This window comes from Sciurus carolinensis, chromosome 13 (genome assembly GCF_902686445.1).
Source record: "Sciurus carolinensis chromosome 13, mSciCar1.2, whole genome shotgun sequence".
Classification (NCBI taxonomy): Eukaryota; Metazoa; Chordata; class Mammalia; order Rodentia; family Sciuridae; genus Sciurus; species Sciurus carolinensis.
In genome coordinates, this window is record NC_062225.1 from 68,403,038 (window position 1) to 68,428,315 (window position 25,278).

The following is a 25,278-nucleotide window of genomic DNA, read 5'->3' on the forward strand; positions in this document are numbered from 1 at the left end:
TGGACCCATCTAAAGAGTGAGTGTGAGGAGAGTACTCTGCTCAGTGCCCTCCATGAACTGCCAGCACGGTATCACCTGGGAGCTTGTCAGAGATTCGGAATTCTAGGTGAAGAAGCTGCCCATCCCGGACCAAGATCCTACACTCTAACAAGTTCCCAGGCGATGCTGATGTTGACGGCCTGCAGACCACACCTGGAGGAGCCAAGTCCCAAGAGATAGTTGCCTACATCTTCCTTCTTACCCTGAACTTCAGGGAGAGGACTGTATTTCCTCATCATGTGTCACCAATGTCTACCATAGTGCCTGGCACAAAACACTGAATAAATTCTTGCACCTGAAAGGCTGAGGGAATACATCTCTTTCAAAAAGTGTCACTAAGAGAAATGCAATCAGACACCCTACTCTGTCTCCCCAGAGAACATTCTGATCCATGCATGACATGTGGACGAGGGATTGAGGCTCCTCTAGTATAAATGTAATTGCTTTTAGGAATATAAGCTAAGACTCATGGTCCTCGTTACATACAGCAATAAAAGTGGACAGGAGAACATTCAGTTGTGCTTTTTTTTTCTTGTTTGAACAAAGTACATTATCTCTGCCTGTAAATTCACACTGCAATTCCACATGTGTAGTTTTAAGTCTAAAAGTACTGAAATTCATGATAAGCCCATTTGTGCAGAAGAAACAATATGAATGTGTACTACTTGTTTCAAGTGATCATTCTTTTTTTTTCTTTTTTTCCAGTGCTGAGGTTTGAACATGGGGGCCTTGCACCTGCTAGGCAGGCACTCTCCAACTGAGCTACATCCCCAGCCCTCTTCCACAAGCATTTCATGGACTAAGATGGTTAAAAAGGATGAACTATCAAAATAGCTATATGTACAAATGAAGTGCACTAAATTAGTGAACTACCTCACTACTTCTGGGATCTCACAGTTGATCCAATACCCATCCCCTTACTTTCTCCTACTTGAGGAGACGATGGTAGAGAGAGAGCTTTTGCTTTCCTGACAGTGAAAATGGAGAACTGCAGTGCTGGCATTTGAGAGGGAAAAAGTTGTTGTTGTTGGTGGTGGTGGTGGGGCGGCGGCGTATGGGAATGTGAGTGTGTACAAGGAACTGTGGAGAGGTAAAGTCTGCTGGTGGGGAGGGGAGGGAAGGAACTAGAGGAGGGCAGATAGAGAGTAGCTTTTACCCAGTTCATACAGACACCACAAGAAGGGGAGGGAGGGGAGGGAGGGAATGACCAATTTGTTTTCACACTGTCCATCTGCATGTTTAAGAGCCAGTTCTATATCTGGACAAGAGATCACTCATGACCATGGCAGTTAATACCTAGAGACTATGCTGGGTAAGAACAAGGCTGAGGGTGGAATCTTAAGGAACACAACATTTAGGAGGAGGGCAAATAAACAAAATCTACCAAGGGGACTATAAAGGGGTGGCCAGAAAGGTGGCATGGAAACCAAGGAAGGAGACAAGTCACAAGGAAAGTTTATCTACAAAAGATCACAAGAAGATTTCACGAGACTTGGCAATAACAAGGGTTAGTAACTATATCCAGAAAGAGGAGGACAGGTGAGATCATGATTTTAGACAAGAGACTTACAAAGAAATGAAAACCAAGACATTGACTAACACCATGAAAAACAATGAAAGAATAAGAAAAAAAAAAAAAGACAAAATAAAACAAACACACTCAGGTCCCTCCCCATAATCACAGTTATCCTTTAATACTCATTTTTTTTTTAAATTGGGGATTGAACTCAGGGGCACTCAACCACTGAGCCACATTCCCCAGCCCTATTTTGTATTTGATTTAGAGACAGGGTCTCACCGAGTTGCTTAGCATCTCGCTTTTTCGCTGAGGCTGGCTTTGAACTTGCCATCCTCCTGCCTCAGCCTCCCGAGTCGCTGGGATTACAGGCATGAACCACTGTGCCTGGCTACAATACTCACTTTGACTATCCTTTGTACAAGCATATCATGTTAACAGAGAATGCTCATTTAACTAAAAATTTCAGTGTAAATATATAGAGAAAAGAAAGAAAAACAATGGAAGTGCTGGTATAAGAGAATTAAGTTCTCATTTACTGTAATGGAAAGTCGACAGATAATGATTTGCTTAATAAAAACTGACTTTTTGGTTAATAAAAACAAGCAGTGTATCATTATTAATATGGAATACAGAAATGTGCAAATGACAGACATGATATTCGAGGGGAGAAGGGGATATTCTCTGGGGAGAAGGACTATAAGGAGTAATATGTTTTGTAATAAGCCTTTTATTACTATTTACTTGTGAAACTAAATGCCCATGTTGCTTCAATAAAATAATATTTTAATTTAAAAATACAGAAAATGAGCACATTCAAGGATTGGCAAAGATGAAGCAAAACATAATGGCATATGTGGATATCCACTTATTACACTAACCCAAAAATTATGCCCCTAGTGGGGGTCACCCTTGGTGTGTGCAGGTGGTGACAAGGGGACTGGGTGAGCGTTTAGGGAGTGCTGGTGATGTTCTAAGTCATGCTCTGGTGCTGGATACACAGGTATGTCTTCTTCATGAAAAGTTATATGTTTAAGATCTATATACAGTTCTGTTTGTACATTATATTTCAATAAAAAGTTAATTTAAAATTATCCTCTGCAATTAAGAACACTCCATGAACTGAAAAAAAAAAAAAAAGTTTTAAAAAACATTAACGGGCTGGGGAGATAGCTCAGCTGGTAGAGTGCTTGCCTTGCAAGCACAAGGCCCTGAGTTCGATTCCCGGTACCGCAAAAAAAAAAAAAAAAAAAAAACATTAACAGAAGAAACAAATGTGTAATTGGGGGGGGGAGGGTGTAACCAGAAATTGAACCCATGGGCGCTTAATCATTTGACCCAGCTATCTCAATGCTCAGTTTATACCCAAAAGACAAAATCAGCATACTACAGTGATGCAGCCACATCAATGTATACAGCAGCTCAACTCACAATAGCTAAACTATGGAACCAACCTTGGTACTCTTCAACAGATGAGTGGATAAAGAAGTTATGGTATATACACAATGGAATATTACTCAGCTTTAAAAAAGAATGAAATTATGGCATTTGTAGATAAATGGATGAAGCTGGAGAAGATCATGCTAAGTGAAATAAGCCAAACCCAAAGAACCAAAGGCTGAATGTTTTTTCTGATATGCAGATGCTAATTCACAATAAAGGGGCGGGGGGCTAGGGAAGAACAGAGTTACTTTGAATTAGAGAGAGGGAAGTGAAGGGAGGGGAGGATAATAGAATGAATCGGACATTAACCTATGTGCATATATGATTACCGATGGATATAGCTCTACTCATGTACACCAGAAGAATGAGAAGTTATGCTCCATTTATTTATGTGTCAAAGAGCATTCTACTCTCATTTATAACTAAATAGAATAAAAAAAACTTAAAAAATGAGTCCTGGGCCTTGAAGAGGATGATAAGATGAAGATAAGGATTGCAGACAGTACTTATTATGTATAGAGTCCCTCCTGTGTGCCAGGCACTCGAGGGCACACTTAATCCACCCAGCAATCCTACAAGGAAAGTGCTATTATGATGTGCATCTGCAGGATGAAGGAACTGGAGCAGAGGCATGCTGAGACAAGGGCACTCACCTAGGGAAAGAAGACTTGGATCTGAACTCAAGGTCCAAGTCCTAGACCCTGCTCTCTCAAAAATTTGCTATATTAATTTACAAAGCATAGCCCCCACTTCCCTGTTATTTCTTACTTTCTAATAAGTTCTTTTATATTAGAAAGATTACTATTTTATGAAATATGTATGCTAATAACTTTTATCATTTCATTATCTGTGCGAAATCTTGAATCAATCAAAACCAGATAGGTTTTTGTTTTGTAGGACTTTTTAATTGAAAATTTCCCCAAGTCTTTAGAGCTAATACAGAGCAAAAGAAGAAAAATAACATTTCTATTGGCCCATCAGCTAAATACTAGTCTGACGTTAGACTGAATTTCTTCCTAATTTTTTACCATGTATAAGTTTCATAACACATTCTCTGTAAATTGTTTTATTATACCTTTTTCACTTAACATTATGTCACAGCATTTTCATATACTCTTTAAATACATCACTTTAATAGATGCAAAAAATCCTCTGTGTTCACAGAGACCAGCCTATTGAACTATTCCTCTGCAGTCACTGCGAGGCTGCTTCCATGTGCCATCACTGGTAGTAGTAGTGTGTGAACACTTCAGTGCGTATCTTTGTGCCTGAAGATTTTTCTCATGCTGAAGTCTACCTTAGGTTAGAAGTTCAGAAACAGAAATATGGAATCAAGGAATAAACATTTTAGTAAGACCCTGGAAATACCTTAGATACTTTCTATAAGGCCTAAGTCAAATTAGATGCCCATCATTGGTGTATGCAAATGCCCCATTTTACTGCATATTACCAGCACCACAGGTATTTTTTTGTTTAATCTTTGAAATTTTGTTCTACAAAAAGTATATGCATCCCAGCAACTCGGGAGGCTGAAGCAGGAGGATCACGAGTTCAAAGCCAGCTTTAGCAATTTAGTGAGGTCCTAAGCAACTCAGCAAGACTTTTCTGAGCTGGGGATGTGGTTCGATGTTTCAGCACCCCTGGGTTCAATCGCTGATGCCAATAAAATAAAAAAAAATATTTGTAACTATTATTCTGAATTATAGCTCTATTATTATTGAAGTTAAATCTTCCATTTCCTTAAACATTTTTTGTACTAAATATATTTCCTTTTCAAGAAATTTCTTAGCATGAACTGTACTTATTTTTCCCCAATGTGAAAAGTTTTACTTCTCATTATAAACTAACACACATTGCTAGTTCCTTCATCTGAATTTTAACTCCACACATTGCTCGAAAAAAGAGTTGATGGATCTGAGATAGTGACAGTAACACATGGGAACCTCTGGAGAGACAGAAGCTGCCAGGGTCCTGGTGTGATGGAGAAGCAGCCAGGATGGAAAGAGCTAGGTGCCAAAGTTCACAGATGTGGGGAGAGAAATGCTTGGGGTGTGCCCTTTGTTCTCCCACAAACTGCTCTACTGTTTCGCTACTCTCTGGGTGTCATTAGCATGGAGAGACAGAGCAGCGTCAGCCCCGTGCAAGTCAGTGACCATGTGAGTACAGCAAGGCAAGGGCCTGGTGGGGGTAGGGAGGAAGAAGCAAAGGTTCAGGCAGCCTACTTGGCTCTGTGCCTACTTGGGAAGATGGGTGTAGGCAAGAGCAGTGTCTGGCAGAGGCTAGGGAGGCTTCCTGAGGAGCCAGGCCATCTCATGGTGGTGGGAAGTGTATTCAAGGGGTGAACAGCCCCTATGGACGAACTCACCAGGAAGAGCCTGAGTTGACTCCTAGGCCTCAGCCCCCTCCACCAAGTACACATTACCAGTTAAACTGCCAATATCCCAAGGGAAGTATGAGCCAACAGGGAAAAAGTTAAAATGCCCAAAAGGGGTACCATCACAAAAGAGACAAATTAACTAGCCTATGTGGAAAAGAATGAAAGGGTCAGGTGCAGAAGACTCATAACTTGTTTTCATAACACGTATCCTCAGGAAGGATGAACCGAAGCCAAAGGAATGGTGAGATCCCCTGGGCCACCTCATTCAGGGGGAGGAAGAGTCCGAGGATTAAGCTCATCGCTCTCAAGACGGGCAGATGGAGAAGAGCTGCAACGGAGGTTAGGAAGAGCAGCTGGTGGGCAGGAAGTGAGAAATTCTGCAAGCCAAGTGGGACAGTGTTCACGAAGGAAGGAGACCAGCATTAGGCTGACAGACTGAGTAACCCGAGGACCAACAACTGTGCCCTGGGTGTGGCAACACAGGCCGTGAGGACTGCACTTGCAGTCGGTTGGTGGCAGTAAAGCCTCCAAAGAGGATGCAAGGAGAGGAGACGGAGATTGCAGGGCAAGCAGCAGAGACAGGGTGGTCACTGGCAGGCCAGAGGAGTGAGGGTTTTGTTTGCTTGTTTTTGTGGCTAAATTATTTATACACAGTTTGAACACACTGATAACTTCCAAAGGTTAGTACAACAGATAAATTCAATCAGTGATATTTTCCCCAATTGTACTGTAACAAGTTACAGAAGTAAATTTTAATCCATGGTAAACATAAGGAAAAGTCCACTTGCCTTTTTATCTATCTACATATACAATTTTTTTTCATGGTTTTTCGAGTAATTCATAATCTTCTAAACCTACCAACAGGGCCTTCATATCCTAATTTGCCCATCATGGTCTGGGATTCCAGCCTCGTTTCTCAAAGAATACTGCATGTGAATAAGTACATGTCTGGGAAAAGCTTCATTAGCTTTCCAACAGCTCCTTCCCTGCTCTTAATATCTCTTTTGTCACCCTCAGATGTCTCAACTGCTGACATCCTCTGCTAAAGGCAAGACCTTAGCATGATTATTTGAGGTCTCTCTGGCCGTACCTGGGGTCACCTCTGCGGCCACTGGTAGCTCCTAGGGAGGTGCTGGATCCACTTTCCTACTTTTATCAACCCACTCTCCTCTAAGCCATGTTTCCTCCCTGAAAGGTAGCATGAAAGTTGTGGTGGGGTGAGTACTGTCCCCCCAAATTCGTGTCTACTCAGAAAGTGACTTTATTTGAAAATAGGGTCTCTGTAGATGTAATTCATTAAGATGAGGTCCATTAAGATGAACTGGGACAGACCTTAAATCCAATGATCAGGGCTGTAGGTCATTGCAGTGATTTCTTTCTCATAAGAAGAGCAGAGAAAACACGGAGACACACAAAGAGGTGAAGATGGAGGCAGAGATGGGAGCTGGGCTGCCACAAGTCAGGCAATGCCAGGGACCACTCGAAGCTGGAAAAGGCAAGAAGGGATTCTTCCCCAGAGTCGTCAGAGGAACGTGGCAAGTCCGCACTGTGATCTGCATTCCTGGCCTTCAGAACTGAATGCAGAGAATAAACTTTTGCTGTTTTGAGACACCAAGTTTGTGACAATTGAAACTACAACAGCAGTTTTGAGTAAAAGGACCAAGAAGACACTTAAAACATCAAAACTAAGTTTTCCCAAGACACTCATCTGCTTTCTAGTAATCATCTTTTGGTTTTAGGTCAGGAATCAATAAAATGAATGTCACTGTCACAGCCCATCTCTTCTATGGCTGGTGACCCCCAGTACCTCACTCATGGTCATTACTGTAAGTCATTATCTCTCCATGTGTACAAATATCAAATCTCTTGATTCCCTCCATTATTGAAGTATGGATTTTGTGTCCTGATTAAACGTATTTCCTTTATTCCAAAGCTGACAAAAATGTTTAGCATACTTTCCTTTTAGTGTTTTTATGGTTTCACTTTTTCTGTGACGATGATGACAACAGCAGCTACATTTAAATAGCACTTGTGTGTGCCAGGCACTCTACCAAGTCCTCCACATGTATTAACTCATTTGATCTTTCCCCATTTTATGAAACGGAGGCACCAAGAGGTTAAGTAACTCACCCAAAGTCACACAGTGACTGACAAAAATGGGATGCAGGCCCAGGCGAGATTATCTGGCTCAAGAGTCTGCTCTTACCAACAATATAATTCAGCTTCTCAAGGAACTCCAATTTAAATATTTTATCAATCTGAATTTATTTTTGTTTAAGGAGTAAGGCAGAGTTTTAGCTTTTTGTCTCAAATGTTAGGCCAACTATTCTAAAACATATTGAATATTCTATTTTTATGCACAGATTTAAAATGCCATCATTATCATGTACTAAATTTTCATACCTACTTGAATCTGTTCCTGAATTCCAGATACAATTCCATTTCATTCCTGTAGCAGATGTTAACTCTATATAATATGGATATTATTAGCTTTTTGCCTTTCTTATTTGTTACAAATATTTTGTCACATATTTTTTTAATGTGGTCATAAAAATTCCTTCCAGTTTTCTTCTACTGCTTCAGAGTTCAAGAACTTTGGTAAGTATCCACTTCTATTCCTAATTTTTCTATGAGATAAAAAAAAAAATTTGGCATATATTTAGTCCATTTGGAGTTCATTTGGTGTATTGTAAAATAGTCTAAATAATTTTTTTTTGGCCTGGATTTTACATATTTCTTTTTCCAATTTTTTATTGTAGCAAAATATATATAATATATAATTTACCATTTTAACCATTTTTAAGTTGACAGTGGTATTAACTACATCCATAATGTGTGTAATCATCACCATCATTCACCTGCATAACTCTTTATCTTGTAAAATTGAAACACTGCCCTGTTAAACAAAAACTCCCTATTCCTTCTCTCCGCATTACCAACCATCATTTTACTTTCTGGGTCTCTGATTTTTACTCATTTAGTGCCTCAAATAAGTAGAATCATATAGTACTTGTCTTTTTGTGTCTAGTTTATCTCACGTAGCATCATGTACTCAGGTTCATCCATGTTGTAGCGTATGTCAGAATCTCCTTCCAACATTTAAGGCTTGAATAGTCCATTGTATGTATATACCATGTTTTGCTTCTCTATTCATTCATCAGTGGACCAATGGACACTTGGGTTGTTTCCAAGTTTCAGTTTCTGTGAATAATGCTGAATAATGCTTCTATGAACAGGGTGTACAAATATCTATTTGAGACCCTGTTTAAATTCTATTGCATTTATACCTACCTGGAAGTGGGACTGCTAACCCATACAGCAATTCTATTTTTAGTTTATTTGAAGAACCGCCATACTGTTTCTCACAGTGGCTGTACCTCTTTCCATTCCCACTAACACCATACAGGGTTCTCTGCTTTCTTGCCAACACCTGCTATTTTCTGGGGGTTTTATTGGTTTGTTTCTTTCTTTAATAGCAGTCATCCTCATAGGTGTGATATGGTATCTCACTGTATTTTGAGTTACATTTTCCTAATGGTTAATGATGTTGAGAATCTTTTCATGTGCTTATTTTATTGTTGACTTGTTGATTTTCTTTGGAGAAATGTCTATTCAAGTCCTTTGCCCATCTGTGAATTGAGTTGTTTGAGTTGTTGGTGTTGAATTTTAGGCGTCTTCTATATACTCTGGATATTAATCCCTTATCAAATATATGACTTACAAGTATTTTTTCCCCATTCTGTAAGTTGCCCTTTTGCTCTGTTGACAGTATCTTTTGATGCACAAAGGTTTTTAATTTTCATAAAGTCCAATTTGTCTGTTTCTTCTGTTGCCTGGCCCTCTGGTATCAGATTCAAAAAATCATTGCCAAATTCAACATCATAAAAACTTTTGCCCTATGTTTCCTTATAAAAGCTTTAGTTCTAGCTCTTACATTTAGGTCTTTGATCCAGTTTGAGTTAATTTTAGTATATGATGTTCATAAGGGTCCAACTTCATTTTTTGCATGTGGATATTCAAATTTCTCAGAACCATTCGTTGAAAAGAATACCCTATCCCCAGTGAATGGTCCTGGAATCCTTGTCAAAAATCATTTCCTCATGGACGCAAGGGCTTATTTCAGGGCTTTCTACTCAATTCCATTGGTCTACCTGTCTGTCTTTATGCTAGTACCACACTGTTTTAATAACTATAGCTTTGTGGAAAGTTTTGAAATCAAGACACACAAGTTCTCCAGCTTAGTTCTTTTTCCAGATAGTTTTGGCTATTTGGAATCCTTTGAGATTACACATAAATTTGAGGATAGGTTTTTCTTTTTCTGCCAAAGCTTTATTGGGGTTTTGAAAGAGATGGCACTGAAATCTGCAGATCAATTGGGTAATATTGACATCTTAATATTATGCCTTCCAGTCCATCAACAGGGGATATGTTTCAATTTATTTTTATCAACTTTAATTTCTTCCGAAATGTCTTGTCATTTTCACTGTACAAGTCCTTCCCTTCCTTGATTAACTTATTTTATTCTTTCTGATGCTATTATAAATGGAATTGTTTTTATAATTTCTTTTTTAGAGTGGTTTTTGTTAGTGTATAGAAATACCACTGATTTTTGTTATTGACTTTTTACTTTGCTGAAGTAATTTTATTAGTTCTAACATTTTTTTGTGTGGAATCTTTATCTGCATATAAGATCATATTATATATAAACAGATAATTTTATTTCTTCTTTTCTAATCTGAATGCCTTTTATGTGCTTTTCTTGTTTAATTGCTCTGGCTAAAACTCCCAATATAGTGTTGAATTAATGAAAGCAAGCATCCTTGATTTTAGAGGAAAAGATTTTAGTCTTTCACCACAGAATATGATGGTCACTATAGTATTTTCTCAGGTGCTTTTATTATGTTGAGGTATTTTCCTTCTATTTCTAGCTTATTGAATATTTGTAGTAGGAAAGGATGCTGAATTTTGTCAAAGGCTTTTTCTGCATCAATATGATCACATGTGGTTTTCCCCTTCATTCTGTTAATATTATTATACTGGTTGACTCATATTTGAACCATCCCCACATTATGCGAATAAATTCCACCTGGACATGGTATATAATACTTTTATTATTTTAATATCAATTTTCTAATATTTTGTGAGGATTTTTATATTAACGTTCTCAAGAGATTTTGGTCTGTGATTTTCTTTCCTTGTAGTGTCTTTGTCTGGCTCTGGTACCAGGGTCATGCTGGTTTCACAGAACGAGTTAGGCAGTGCTCCTTTCTCTTCAGTTTTCTGGAAAAGTTCTTTAAGTTTTGATAAAATTTACCAATGAAGCCATCAAGTCCAGGACTTTTCTTTGTTGGGATATTTTTGATTACTGATTCAATATCTTCACTAGCTATACATCTATTCAAATTTCCTATTTATTTGTGATTTTTGCCTTGATAGTTTTTGTGTTTCTAGGAATTTGTCCGTTTCGTCTAGGTTTTCCCATTTGCTGGCAAAAGATTGCTCATAATGCTCTTGTAATCCTTTTTGTTTCTGTACAGTAATAATGTCTCTGTTTTCATTTGAGTTCGGTAATCTGAATCTTCCATTTACTTACATTCATCTATATAAAGGTTTGTCCATTTTGTTATCTTTTCAAAGAACCATCTTTAGTTTCATACATTTTTCTCTATTGCTTTCCTATTCTCTATTTCATTTATCTCTAATCTAATCTTACTATTACCTTCCTTCTGCTAGCTTTGGGTTTAGTTTGTTCTTCTTTTTCTAGTTTAAGTTGTAGAGTTACGTTGTCGACTTGAAATCTTTCCTTTGCTTTAATAATTATGTAGAGGTATAAACTCCCCCCTTAGAAATGCTTTTGCTGTGTCCCACATTTTGGTATGTTGTATTCCTTTTTGTTTATTTCTAAGTATGTTCTATTTGTTTTTTGTGATTGCTTAATTTGTACAATTTTGTTAATTTTCTAGTTTTGCTTCTGCTACTGATTTCTAACGTCATCCTGGGGTGGTCAGAGAAGATAACTTGTATGATGTCTACCTTTTAAATCTGTTGGGATGATCTGAGGCCTAAACATACGGTCTGTTCTAGAAAATGCCCCATATATACTTAAAGACAATATGTATGTTAGTGTTGGGTAGAGTGTTCTAGATATGTCTATTATAAAATTCAATAACATACAAAACCTCTGCTCCCTTAACACCTCTATATTAATCCCTATCAGTTATCACAAAGTTACATCTTTAGACACTGCATGCCCTAAAACATAAACTAAATATTTTAATGCATTAGTTTCTTAAATTATGTAGAAAACAAACTGTGGAGTTACAAATTAAAGTTACAATGATACTAACTTTTAAATTAGTAGCTGTCTTGTAAATACATTAGCCTTTAAGCCAAAGAGTAGAGTTATAAACTATTGCTATAATAATACTAGCTTTTATAAATGCTCATGTATTTACCTTTATTCTGATCCATATTTCTTTACTGTGTAGTGTTCTTTCATTTCACCCAATGCACAGGACTCCCTTGAACATTTTTTTGCAGAACAGGTTTAGTGCCAATGAACTCTCTAGGATTTTGTTTATCTGGAAATGTCCTCATTTCTCCCTCACTTTTGAAGGAAAGTTTCGCCAGACACAGAATTCTTGGTTGACAAGGTGTGTGTGTATGTGTGTGTGTGTATATGTGTGCATGTGTGTGTGTGTGTGTGTGTGTGTGTGTACACTTGCAGTATACCCGGCCCACTGCTTTCTGGTCTCCAAAGTTTACTGTTGAGAAATCTGCCCTGGACTCCCTCATATCCTACCCCCCAAATAGTATGCCAATGAGTCCATTTAATGGCTTATAAATCCCTTGCCCACATTTCAAATTCACTTTGATGATACAGAGCTTTTGTTTCATTCTCTAGCCTAAACCTATTTTTCACAACCATCACAGACAATGCTTAGGGAATACAGCAAGCAGAGAATGACTGTGAGGAACCAACACTGACCCCTGAAGAGACCTGAAGGTTTCTCATACAGAAGAGTGACCAAGTGTAGTTGTACACACCTATGATCTCAGTTATTGAGGTGGCTGAGGGAGGAGGATCAAGAGTTTAAGGCCAGCCTCAGCAACTCAGTGAGAATCTATCTCAAAATAAAACTAAAAAGGGCTAGAGAGAGTTTGATCTACAGTACTGCCCCCCCCACCAAAGGGGCGGTTGCAATTCCAATACAAATGCTGGAAAATCTCCACAGAGGGAAAAGTCTAATGTTGGCCTAATGCACAAAGTGTTAGCCCTTTGAATCCTGGAGGTCCTCATAGCAGGAAGGAATAAGATTGCATTAGGTCCTGTTACAAAAACTTCCAGAAGGGTTCCAGGCCAGGAATGAAGCAATTTCCCGTCTCCCCTGCTTGGCTAATTCTCTGCTCCACTTGGAGCTAAGTAAGTTGCTCTGTTTCCTGGGCTGATAACCCTAACCCTTGGCTAGCTAAAATCTCAGCTAAACAAAACAAAACAAACAAAAAAACAACTGAAGAGTGGAAATGGCTTTCGGTTAAACAGGCCAGACTTCAAGTCTTGGTTTGGTGTTACTATCTGTTAGCCATAAGATAGCAAGAGGAACCTTATTAGTTCATCTTGCTGAGCCTCAGATACCCCAGCAGTAAAATGAAAATAATACTTATTTCCCAAAGCTATAATTTGCATAAAATATATCTGTTCCCTTCCCTCTCTTTCAGGTAATAGCCATCATTGGTTCCACTTTAATTTGACTGACAACCTGCCACTGCACATCAATACCACCTTGTCTTGTCCCCATGAAAATATCAAATAGAAATCCATATAAAGGCTGGTCATGGTGGTGCATGCCTGTAATCCTAATGGCTCGGGGGACTGAAGCAGGAGGATTGAGAGTTCAAAGCCAGTCTCGGCAAAAGTGAGGTGCTAAGCAACTCAGTGAGACCCTGTCTCTAAATAAAATGCAAAATAGGGCTGGGGATGTGGCTCAGTGGTTGAGTGCCCCTTAGTTCAATCCCTGGGTACCTACCCCGGGCACCAGAAAAAAAAAAAAAGAAATCCACACAAAGGAACACTAACAAATATAAGAAATATATTGTATGATTCTATTTATATGATATCCAAGAAAAAGCAAAAATGAATTGTGTGACAGAAATCAGAAAGTAGCTGCCTAATGGGGAAAGGAGTCAGGGTTCATTTGTGTGGAAAGGAGCATAAAAATTTTTTCTGTGGTGATGAAAATGGAAATGATGGGTATATAAGGATATATAATAGTTAAATGACATAAAGCTAAAATATGTGTTTTATTATACATAAATTATACCTCAATTAAAAAAACCTTTGCTATAAACAGTTCACTTGTACTTTAATATGGAGAAATGTATTTTAACATAAATAATCCCACAAACTTGAAGTATGACACAAAGACAAATATTAGGCATGCCTACACGTGATTTCTATCTTTAGTTCCTACTACCTATGTAACTCATTCAGTTATATAAGCTCTCTGGGTCTCACATTAATCAACTACAAATTGAGAAATATTCTGTATCCCCATCAAATACTATGATGTATAAAAGATAATCCATGTTAAGTGGAAGGACAATAGTAAGTACTCAATATATGTTAGTTTCCATATATAAATAGCAAATTAGTTGTCAAGAATATAATACTTAAATTACTTTTCTAAAATGATTACCAACTTATCAAGAAGAAAAGAAAAAAGGAAAAAACTAAATAAATAAACATCTGAGTTTAACTAGAGAAAGGAAGCACGAACATACACAAGGATTTATCTACAAGGATATTCCTGGAAAACTGTTGAACAAAGATTAATGCATGAAAATGAAAATCAGATTTAGAATAGATAATTAAAATATGTATAATCTAGAAATGAATATTTTTAAAGTGTCATTATAGAAAAGCATTCCTGATTTTACCAATCTGTTCCTTAGTCAAACTTAGGACACAGAAGAATAGAGGGAATGGGACACGGGGAGGGAGGAGGGAAGGGAAAGGGGAAGTACTGGGGATTGAATCAGAGCAAATTACATTCCATGCCTTTTCAATTATGTCAAAATGAATCCTAATGTTACATATAACTGAAAAGAACCTATAAGAAATAAAAAATTCAAAAAAAATCAGAAGTGTATTGAAGGTATCTCCCTCCTTCTCTACGTCCCTTCTCTGTCTTTAAAAGAAATAAAGAAAGAGAAAGAGAGAGAGAGAGAGAGAGAGAGAGAGAGAGAGAAAGGAAGGAGGGAAGGAGGGAAGGAAGGAGGGAAGGAAGGAAGGAAGGAAGGAAGGAAGGAAGGAAGGAAACGGAGGAAACAAAAACGGCACAGGTAGCATACCCACTCATTCCTTTATTACAAACACTGGAGGGGGAAAAAATTCCAGAATGATCTGTAGCTAATTTACTCTGTGTCTGTATTAAAATGGATATGAATTTACATATTCTCCTACACTTACAATAAAAAAGAATTAACATCACTATAATCCATATCAATAAAGAAGTATAAAAAGAATAGATAAAAAGAATTTTAAACCAAATTAAAATAGAATGGGGTCAGGTAGTGTCAAACATGAAAATATCAGAGATTTTTTGAAAGACAACTGTTGCCAAACACATAGAGTCAAACTAAGGACAATTTTTTACCCGAGATAAAAATATTCCAGGCAATCTATCAACTGTCTCTTGCACACTGAGACTAGTTGTCAGAGTATAAGAGGAGTTGAAAGAATATGCCACAAAACTGGATATACCTATCACTAACCATTTTGACTTTCTATCAATGATGACCTAACAACTGTAGAGTGATTCCACCCACACCTGCCAGAAACAGCACAGTGACAGCAGAATTCTATGCTGCTTTTAAAGGGAGCTACTGAACCAGGTGTAGGGTGCATGTCTATAATTCCAGTGATTTGGGAGGCTAAGACAGGAGGATCTCAAGTTTGAGGCCAGCCTCAGCAACTTAGTGAGGCACTAAGCATCTCTGTAATACCCTCTCTCAAAATTTAAAAAAATTTTTGAAGAGGGCTGGGGGATGTGGCTCAGTGGTTAAACATCCCTGGGTTCAATCCCTAGTACCAAATAAACAAAAATACTAAAGGGAGCAACAGACCAGGCTAGCACACAATATAAACAGACAAATGGGAGCATGGCTGTCTCCCATCTGAATACCTAAAAGTTTCCTGAAAGTACTGAAGATGAGAGTTTGACCTGAGTAAGTGCCTGGTTATGCTCTCAGTATCATTTCCCCAATAAATCCAAATGTGAAATTACGCTCAAAGCCATAACATCTGACACAAACTTTACAGCATGTTATGCTTCTCAAAATGCTTTGTTTATGTGCAACATTTCCCAGAACAGGAACAGCTCCTGGTCCCTGTGCGTGGCACGGGGCTGCAGGAGGGAAGTCTCAAGAATTCAAAGGCCGCCCTTGATTGTTTCCAAAAGTACTTAACTTTGATAGAAACTAATTTCAAGCTCACCAAAATATTAATGCTCAGATTAAATAGTACTGTACAAAAGAAAGTTTATTTCATATTCTAAAAGTGAGGAACAAAGGAAGAATTAGAGGAAAAAAAGAAATTAAAATATTACCTGGCTATGAATTTAAACTAAACCCTAATAATTTTATTGACAAAACAACTAAATTTTCACCTAGGTTTAGAGTGATATAAGATTATTATTGTACGAAGACAGGTATAAGATTAGAAAAAATTTAAATGAGAATCAGGACATATTTTGCTAGAGTTGAAACTTCCCTATGATTAGAGATGTGAGAAGCTATGAATATGATCAGCAACATAAGTCGAAAAATTCAGTTCAGACAAAAGTCAAACCATCTCAATTCATACTGAGGAAAGTTTGGTGATTTGTTTTGATTTGTTTTTCCTTTCTGAAAAATGCTCGAATACATCTCCATGAACTTTGGATCGGTTTGTTTTCCCTTAGGTAGAGTTTCTGAGAGATTTCTAAGCAGGTTACAATGAACTGGACTTGGTATATACCAAGCCAAATCAACAACTGAAAGTTTCAGAATCAACTAACTATTCTCAGGTTATTTTGCCAGCATTGTCTCCGTGGGTATCTACTATTGTGACTACCAATAAGATTATTCTAAGCATTACTTCTCCTGTACATTTACAGATACTCAAATGCAGAAGTATTTTCTAAGTATTCATAAGAAAATTTTTCATCCCGAGAGAGATGGAGACTCCTAAGCTGTGGGGAGTAGGAAAAAGGAAATTTAAATAAAATCCTCTAATACCTTTTCAGTTCTTACAATTGCAAGGAACTGGCATGATCCAGGTGGCATCTATTTTACTCTAAATCATCTTCAATAAAGCAATTGTTTCATATTTTTGTGCCTTTGTTTGAAATACGCATATAGGATATAAAACTCAGATATGAGTTAGCAAGATTTAGTATACTTGATACACCAGTCCACTACAAAGCATTACCTTAGTGAATTTATAACTCTCAAAAAAAAAATCTTTGAACAGTTTTTCTGCCTGGTATCATGAGTTCCCTTAAAATATGGAAACTAATGGGGGCAGGGAGCACGTACATTCCAGAGTCAGATACTGCTCACGACAGTACGAATCTAACCCACGCAGCTGTGGTGAGAATTAAATGAGCTAATACAAGACAAGGGCTTAGAATAGTGTCTGACACGCAGTGAGCTCTCAGTAAATGTTAGTTATTATTACTTTATCATGTCCCACTTTGACGCTTTATGTGCCTTAGGAAGCAGGGAAGAAAAGTGGCAGAGAAAATAGAAAAGCCCTTTCCTGTGATGCTTACATACCAGAACAAACACAGTCTATCTCTTCTCGGGGTGAGGGCACAGACCTAGCCATTTGGTTCTTTATATAAAACTAACTTCTAATTGTGCCAAGCATGAAGGGATGATCAGGATTTTCCCAGGATCCAAAACGCCAATCTGGTGAGCCAATGGTTACTAATCCTTAGCAGATCTGACAGATTACTGTGGGCTAACGTACAGATTTAGGGGGGAAATCCCACTCTCATCAGAGAGAGAAGCAGAGAAACTGGAGGCACCCGACAGAAGATGGACCAACCAGGCAGTGAAGGAGGCGCTGACACAGCCAAGCAGCAGCACTGACACCAACGGGAAAGAAGAGCGAGTTGATGGCATCAAGAACCGCGAGTGGCACACTTGCCACATGTCCTCCTGGTGTGTGCAGGTTAGCCCAGCCCTGGAGGGCAGCACCAAGGTCCTCTCTTGCTCTGACAGTTTGTGGTTCTAAAGAATGCTGGAACTGAGCCAGCAGCAACTTCTAAATGAGAAATGTTGTGTTTTATAAATATTTTTTATATGTGAGAGAAAACAGAATTAATTTCAAGTTCACCGTGTTATCTTAGGAACAGAATTCAGAAACCATTCTTACCAAAGAAAGATCTTTTTGAAAACCACATAAGTATACAAAAGATAAGTAGCATCCTCAGTTCTCTGATTTGCTCTGGGCCTTATCAGTGCCCTGTGCCGTGGGTGAGGTGTGAAGGAGAATGAATGTCTCCATGGAGAACTTCAGCAAGTAGACAGGACAAGTGCTAGACTGCTGGGAACTGTACAAACTCATCTGCTAAACTCTGCTGTGCCTCTCTTCACATTTTAAGCCACCTTTACATGTAAAATTAAAGTCCCTTCTTTCTGTGATGGATGCTCAATGTAAAATATTTAGAAAGTACAAGGAAAAAAATAAAAGAAAGGAAAGTAATTGAAGGGGTCAATACAGTTCCTCCAAGGAGATATGTGGTTTTATTTCAAGTGAATTGCATGAACTGGAGCCTAAAGAAAACTTGGTCAATTATATAGCTGTGCTTCCAAAACCAGGTATACAAGCCAAGGGCTGGGGCTCTAGGACAGGGACCTGATAAGTTACATTTTAGAACAACTGGGGTACAGATAATATGTCCTAAGACTACTGAGGTATTATCATGTATTTTTTGTTATGTCTGCTTTTTCAAGATTTTTCATTCATCTTTGTGTACATGTGACCTGGAGATTGAATCCAGGGCCTCACACATGCTAGGCAAGTACTCTATCATTGAGTTATATCCCCGGTTCTGAAATTTATCATTCTAAATAGCATATATTGATTATTACAAGTGTTAAGGTATAAATTGTTACATTTCCTAGCTCTGACTTCATATTCTATAAGCTTCTGCATACCCTATCTTTGTACATTAGCTACAACCACATTTTTCCTGAAAGGTCTTGTTTATTTAATTCTATTAATAATAAACACAGCAGTCAAATCTCCCATCCTTTCTGAAAAAGTAATTTCATTTCACCAAAAAGAGGACTATCTCACTGAACATTGCAAAGAAAAGGTTACCTATCAGTTCTATACTGTTCATACCCACTGAAAGTATGTAGTAAATGCTTGTTAAATGATTAAACAACTGAGTATAGGATTTACTCCAGCTCTAAGAATCACAGTATACATTGAGATGCTCAAAGAAGTAGGTAGTAAGTAAAGAGCATTCTACTGAGTTTCTGTAAACTGACAGTATATATATACACTATATATACATATATATACACACATAGTATATACATGTATATGTATACATATATAATATATATACTATATATACACACAGTATATGTATATATATAAACCACATGTCAGATTTTCACATGTGAGTTGCAGTAATATTCAGTTAATGATTGCACAGACACATTTAACATTGGTATGCCAGAATCAGTACATAACTAAGAATTCTGAAGGAAAAAAACCCTCTATTTATTACATGTGTTCAACAAAACACATGCAATATTCAATGGAATAATTTATATCACATAATCAAGGATTAATATAATATACCAACTGAAACAACACAATATGAATGTCCTACCTGAACATCTTTATATTTGTCTCGTAAGTCCAAAAGCCGGTGATAAGCTTTAATGGCTTCTGAAAATTCCCCAACGTCAGTGCTGGTAAGGATGTAGTTTTCCCAGATTTGCCAGTGTTCATAGTTACACTTGAGAGCTTCTTGTAATGTTCTAAAAGCTTTTACTCTATTGAAAGTCAAATTTTAAAGAGAATAATAATGAATTCTTTTTATTAAAATCAATCATAAGTTAAATGTATAGAACATTAATGTGAACGTCCTTCAAGTTTCATGTTAATAAATAGAAGTAGAGCCCAAACCACCTCAAACTTCACTATAAAATTCAATGACAAACGCTATATTGGTAAATATAGCATACCTACAGAGTTACTCCCTCCCTAATCTATTTATTAGTAACGAGGACATTATTTTATAACTAGATGTCAATCTCACTGTCTTCCGGGAGAAGGCCCACTCAAGTTCCAGACATGGCCTCACGGTGGTCAAGCAAACCTTCAAGACAAAAAGTAGGAAGCAAAGCAGTAGGGAAGACACTGGAGGTAAGGAGGCTAAAAAAACCAAAAAAGCTCCTCATATTCTAAATGAAACCAAAATTTCCCAACTGGAGGGGGAAAAACAATCTACACTAGGAAAGACAATCAACAAAATTAACCAGAGGACACAAATTTGCTAAAGATAAAATTAATTTTAAGAAATAACCTATCAAACTTTTAAACAAATTTGTTTAGAATACTGGAAGAGAGAAACATTTAAAGGGAACAGGAGATTATGAACCAAAAACAGGTAGAAATGAAACAAGGCAAGAAAAAAAATGAAACTTTAGAATTAAAAGAAACATTAAAGCAAACAAACAAAACTCAACAGGTAACTAAAATTAGACTGCATAGTGCCAAAGAGGAAACTGGTCAACTACAAGATAATAATTCAGATTAAAAGATGAAAGAACAATGAACGAAGGTAAATCTCCAACATATACCTGAAAGATATTCCAGAGTAAGTGAAAATAGTACGAAGCTATATATCCAGAAATACAGCTAAGAATTTTCCAAAACTGAACAAAGATCTAAATTACATGATTGAAAGTATATTTTGCATACTAAGCATTACAGACACTTTGGTAAATATAGCAAACCTACAGAGTAACTAAATCAACACATATGTATTTTGTGAAACTGCAGAACATAAAGATATTCCTAAAACTAACAAAGGAATAACAATTGAAGGTCAGCAGATATGTCTACAGTAACAAAACAATAGAATATTTCCTTTAAAGTGCTGAGTAAAAATAATCGTCAGCATAAAATTTTTTAGCATAAAATTTTATAGCCAACTCAACTTGCTACTCACAAGCAAATGCAAAATCAAATATTTTTTGACATATAAAGATGAACTACTTAGTGACCCTAACTAAAAGAACTATTAAAGGTTCCTTTCCTGTAAAAACAAAAAGAAATTAAGAAAGAAAAAATAGGTGGGAGATCAGCTGCTCCAAAATGAAGCTGAATATCTCCTTCCCAGCCCCTGGCTGCCAGATTCATTGAGGTGGACGATGAAAGCAAAACTTCATACTTTTTATGAGAAGCGTATGGCCACCGAAGTTGCTGCTGACGCTCTGGGTGAAGAATGGAAGGGTTATGTGGTCCCAATCAGTGGAGGGAACAACAAACAAGGTTTCCCCCTGAAGCAGGGTGTCTTGACCCATGGCCGTGTTCGTCTGCTACTGAGTAAGGGGCACTCCTGTTACAGACCAAGGCAAACTGGAGAGAGAAAGCGCAAGTCTGTTCAAGGTTGCACTGTGGATGCCAATCTGAGCGATCTTAACTTGGTTATTGTAAAAAAAGGAGAGAAGGATAATCCTGGACTTACGGATACTACTGTACCTCGTAGACTGGGAACCAAAAGAGCAAGCAGAATCCACAAACTTTTCAGTCTATCTAAGGAAGATGCTGTCTGCCAATATGTTGTCAGAAAACCCTTAAACACAGAAGGTAAAAAAACCTAGGACCAAAGCACCGAAGATTCAGCGTCTTGTTACTCCATGTGTCCTGCAACACAAGTGCTAGCATATTGCTCTGAAGAAACAGTGTACTAAGAAAACTAAGGAGAGGTTGCAGAATATGCCAAACTTTGGGCCAAGAGAATGAAAGAAGCCAAAGAAAAACGCCAGGAACAGATTGCCAAGAGATGTAGGCTGTCCTGTCTGAGAGCTTCTACTTCTAAGTCTGAGTCCAGTCAAAAATGAGAATTTTTAAGAGTAATAAATAAGATCTGGCGAAAGAGAGAGAGAGAGAGAGAGAGAGAGAGAGAGAGAGAGAGAGAGAGAGAGAAAAGAAAGAAAGAAAAGAGAAGCAATTCTTCAAAATCAAATATAAATTGCTTCTAGGAGATTTTTTTCTTTCATTTTTTTCCTACTCTACTCCACCACCATCAAATACGTAAAAGTAACTGCCTTCAACTATTGTGGATTGGGACTCCTTAGTTCTCTCATTTGCAGAGGGTGGAAAGAACTCAACCAGCTGCAATGCACATCATCGGAATTATCCTTTTTCCTCCATGTCTTTGCATACTCTAATCATAAGCTACCAGCCTCAACATCTTTGCAATGAATTTTTTTTTTTTCTTTTTGGTAAGTATACCTTCTTTTTAAGAAACTTCACTCCAGGATTCACTTATAAAATCCATTATAATATTGATATTGCATTATGAAAGTTATACAAAAAATGGGGAACTTTCCCAAGGGACTGATATAGGAAATTAGACAAAAAAAGTGCAAAGAACACTTTAGTGAAGAATCCTGCAATAAAAATGTAATTTAATAGGCTACTTTAGAATGTTTGCTTTGACAGAAGCAGTAATAATTTACCTGTGGGGCTGGGGTTGTGGCTCAGTGGTAGAACACTTGCCTACCCTGTGTGAGGCACTAGGTTTGATTCTCAGCACCATATAAAAATAAATAAAAGTATTGTGTACATCTACAACTAAAACTATTTTTTAAAATTAAAATTTAAAAAATAATAATTTACCTCTGAAGTAACAACTTTACAAAACAAAACCTAGTTATGGCTGGAGAAGTAGCTAAGAAAGGAAAGAGTAAAGAAGCAAGAATAAAGAAATTATTTACCTCTGACCTTACACCCCTGTTTTTATACAAAAACCATATTAATAGAGTCACAGAAAGGCAAGAAAGTACTATAAAGAAGTTGAGAAGCAATTTAAAAGATCTATCTCTACAGAATTCCTAAGATTATTGGGCTGGAAGACAGGTAAAATATCAAGACCCCCCAAAATTAGATACAAAATTATCTGGGTTACTAAAAAAACTCAATGAGATCACGCTACAACTATGACAGGGATTTCCCCCATCTGCTATTTTAAACAAAAAGAGGTCTCTAGTGGGTTTAATACAATCAGTTGTAATCAAGAACATAATATTATTTTCTGAAGAGAATGGCAAAACAAATAATGTTTTATGTAGATTATCATCCAAGAGCAGAGGAAGCATTTCATGATCTCAATGTAATATGGACTTAACAGTATCTTCACAACTATCTTGTGATTCCACAAAGAAAAATTAAATTACATTTGAAAAGAAGGCCAAATAAAAATGTAAAATATATCCAACCTTTAATTAACTTATTAAAACTCACAATAGCAATTCTTATCCCTTCTCTTTCCTTTGCTTTTCATAGTCAGTCAATAAGCCCAGTTGGCTGTCCCCTTTATAAACTGTTTGGCATCTGTCCTTTCTTTTTCCACTCTAGTTATCTCATGCTTGAATTGTTACAACAGCTGTTTTCTAACTGGCTTCCCAACCTCCAGTTTCCTCTCTAGTCTGTCACAAACTGCCCCCAGATAAATCTTCCTAAAATGCTTTCTTCATGAAATTGCCCCTACTGAAATCTCTGACTTCCTATTACCTGTAGGATAGTCTCAAACTCGTGAATATGATAATCAGAATGCACAGCAATTTGACCCAAACCTACCTTTCTGACCTTATCTGTCAGTGCAGGTCTTGCATTACTCTACAGCTGAACTATCTCCTAAAATAATTCATTCATTTCTGTCATCTACATTTGGTCACATTATTTCCCTTGCCTAAAAAGCTATCCTCTGTGCCCTGTACCCATCTTTCAAATTTAGCTTGAGTTTAATATAAGCACTTCTGACCCAGGATCACATACCTTCTCTCTTCTGAGATTCTCACAAGACTAAATGAGTGTCTGACACAAAACAAGTGCTCTACAAATATCATCTATTATTATTATGGTCCCCTTTGGATTCTCATCTGATATTCACCGAATACAGCTTATACTGCTAATCTCTTTTTAAAATAACATGGACTATTTTATTTTTTAAACTTATATTTCCTGAAGAACTGGTTCATTCTGATGTATTTATGTATTTCAAAAATGTCTAATATACAGCAAGCAATTAATTAAAAAAAAACTATTAATTAAGTTGACCAACTAAAGGCATGCTTGCTTTTATTATATAATGAAATTTAGGATGCAAGACCTCAGCATTAAAAAAAGATTTCAGGTACTATTTCTTATATTATTCCATGTTAAATGTTTTTAATAAACAAACTACGTTTAGAATTCAAAGGTTTCTATTAAGTCATTCTAACTCACATATAAAGGTGGGAAGAAAAAAGAAAGCATAGGACACAGTGGTTCAATATTCAATTGGAGAAAATCTCATTTATTTTGGAAGCAAAGTTCTTCAGATTTGTCTAATATACTTACTTTTGTTTTAATCGGATGTAGGAAGTTGATAAATTGTTCCAAGCCTCAGCATTCTAAAATGATAGAGAATGATAAAGACTATTTTCATTTAGGTAAAAAAATTGCTGGAACCAAACACATAGTACATTTTCCTAGTCTGATATGTGCTATTAAAAATCACAATTTGCACTAAGATATAATTAAAGGTAAATGTATAAAATTAAAACAAACTTTAATAATTTATTTTGAAAGTCAAAAATAATAAACCAATGATGTAATTATGGCACTGATATAGAATTCAAGATTTTATCTTCAAATTTATATTTATAAAGGAGTCAGAAAATTTACAACACAATTTATATAAAAGGCAATACAGAATATTGTTTTTCATTATCAAAAGGCTTTGCCATCTACCATTATCCTTCATCACATAGGAGAATGAGTGAAAATGTGTTCTCCAGTGTTAAACTGTTAAGTATTTCATCAAACATTCCTCTACCTCTTCCTCTACACAACAACAAAATAAAGTTTACATAAATGCTGCTTCTAAAAGAACAATAAGTTATATCTTTCTTTGTTTCACCTGTGTAGAGTATATAATTCTCAAGTTCCATGTATGTGATTCAAAAATCAATGGCACTGGACCTTCTTTGCAGACATGGTAAAGTTAGTACCAGACTAGCCCCCTTTCCATAAAAAGCTACAGATTGAACAAAATGTAGGAAACAAGTGTTTCTGAGAAGTTGTACAACAGGCAGCAGAGGAGTGAGAGCCTGGAGAGAAGGGGAAGCTCAGGAGTCTGGATAATCAGCCTAGCCTTCTGTCCAGAGCTGGTGCTGGCGATGCAGCACGAGGAGGCAGAAACCAAACAAAGCACTGCAGTCTTACCAAGATGAGGAAAAAGGGATCGGGGCTAAAAGGTAGCTAGAATTTGCACGACAAAATACCATGGAAAAGAGATCTGTGCTTCAAGAATATGCTCTATAAATCTCAATCAACATCCCAGAGTCCTTGACTGAAGAGAAAGCTATACATGTGCAAGGTAAAACTTCTGAGGCCTGACAAAGAACAGCTACCAGAGAGCTGTGCTGAATTTTGGAGGTCACACAGTGCCAGAAGTTGAACATTCAAGTTCCAACCACCCACAGTTGAAAATTCATACTTATTACCCATGATTTAATTATATCCCAGAAAGGTTATATCTTAAGGGAGGGATTATTATCACCCTAGAAAATGACTGTTCAAGACCCATCCTAACAAAACTTAAATCAAGCTAATCTGCAA

The 25,278-nt window shown here is 37.0% G+C and overlaps 1 protein-coding gene and 1 pseudogene across 1 annotated transcript in view; one reads left to right on the forward strand and one right to left on the reverse strand.

Annotated features, from left to right (window-relative positions):
- The window catches only part of Ttc27 (tetratricopeptide repeat domain 27), a 194,878-nt gene that overhangs the window by 16,885 nt on the left and 152,715 nt on the right, over positions 1-25,278 (reverse strand). The window contains 2 exon segments of the mRNA XM_047523156.1: positions 19,271-19,436; positions 24,016-24,068. Coding sequence (XP_047379112.1) covers positions 19,271-19,436; positions 24,016-24,068 — 219 coding nt within the window.
- LOC124963420 (40S ribosomal protein S6-like) lies at positions 20,764-21,512 on the forward strand (annotated as a pseudogene).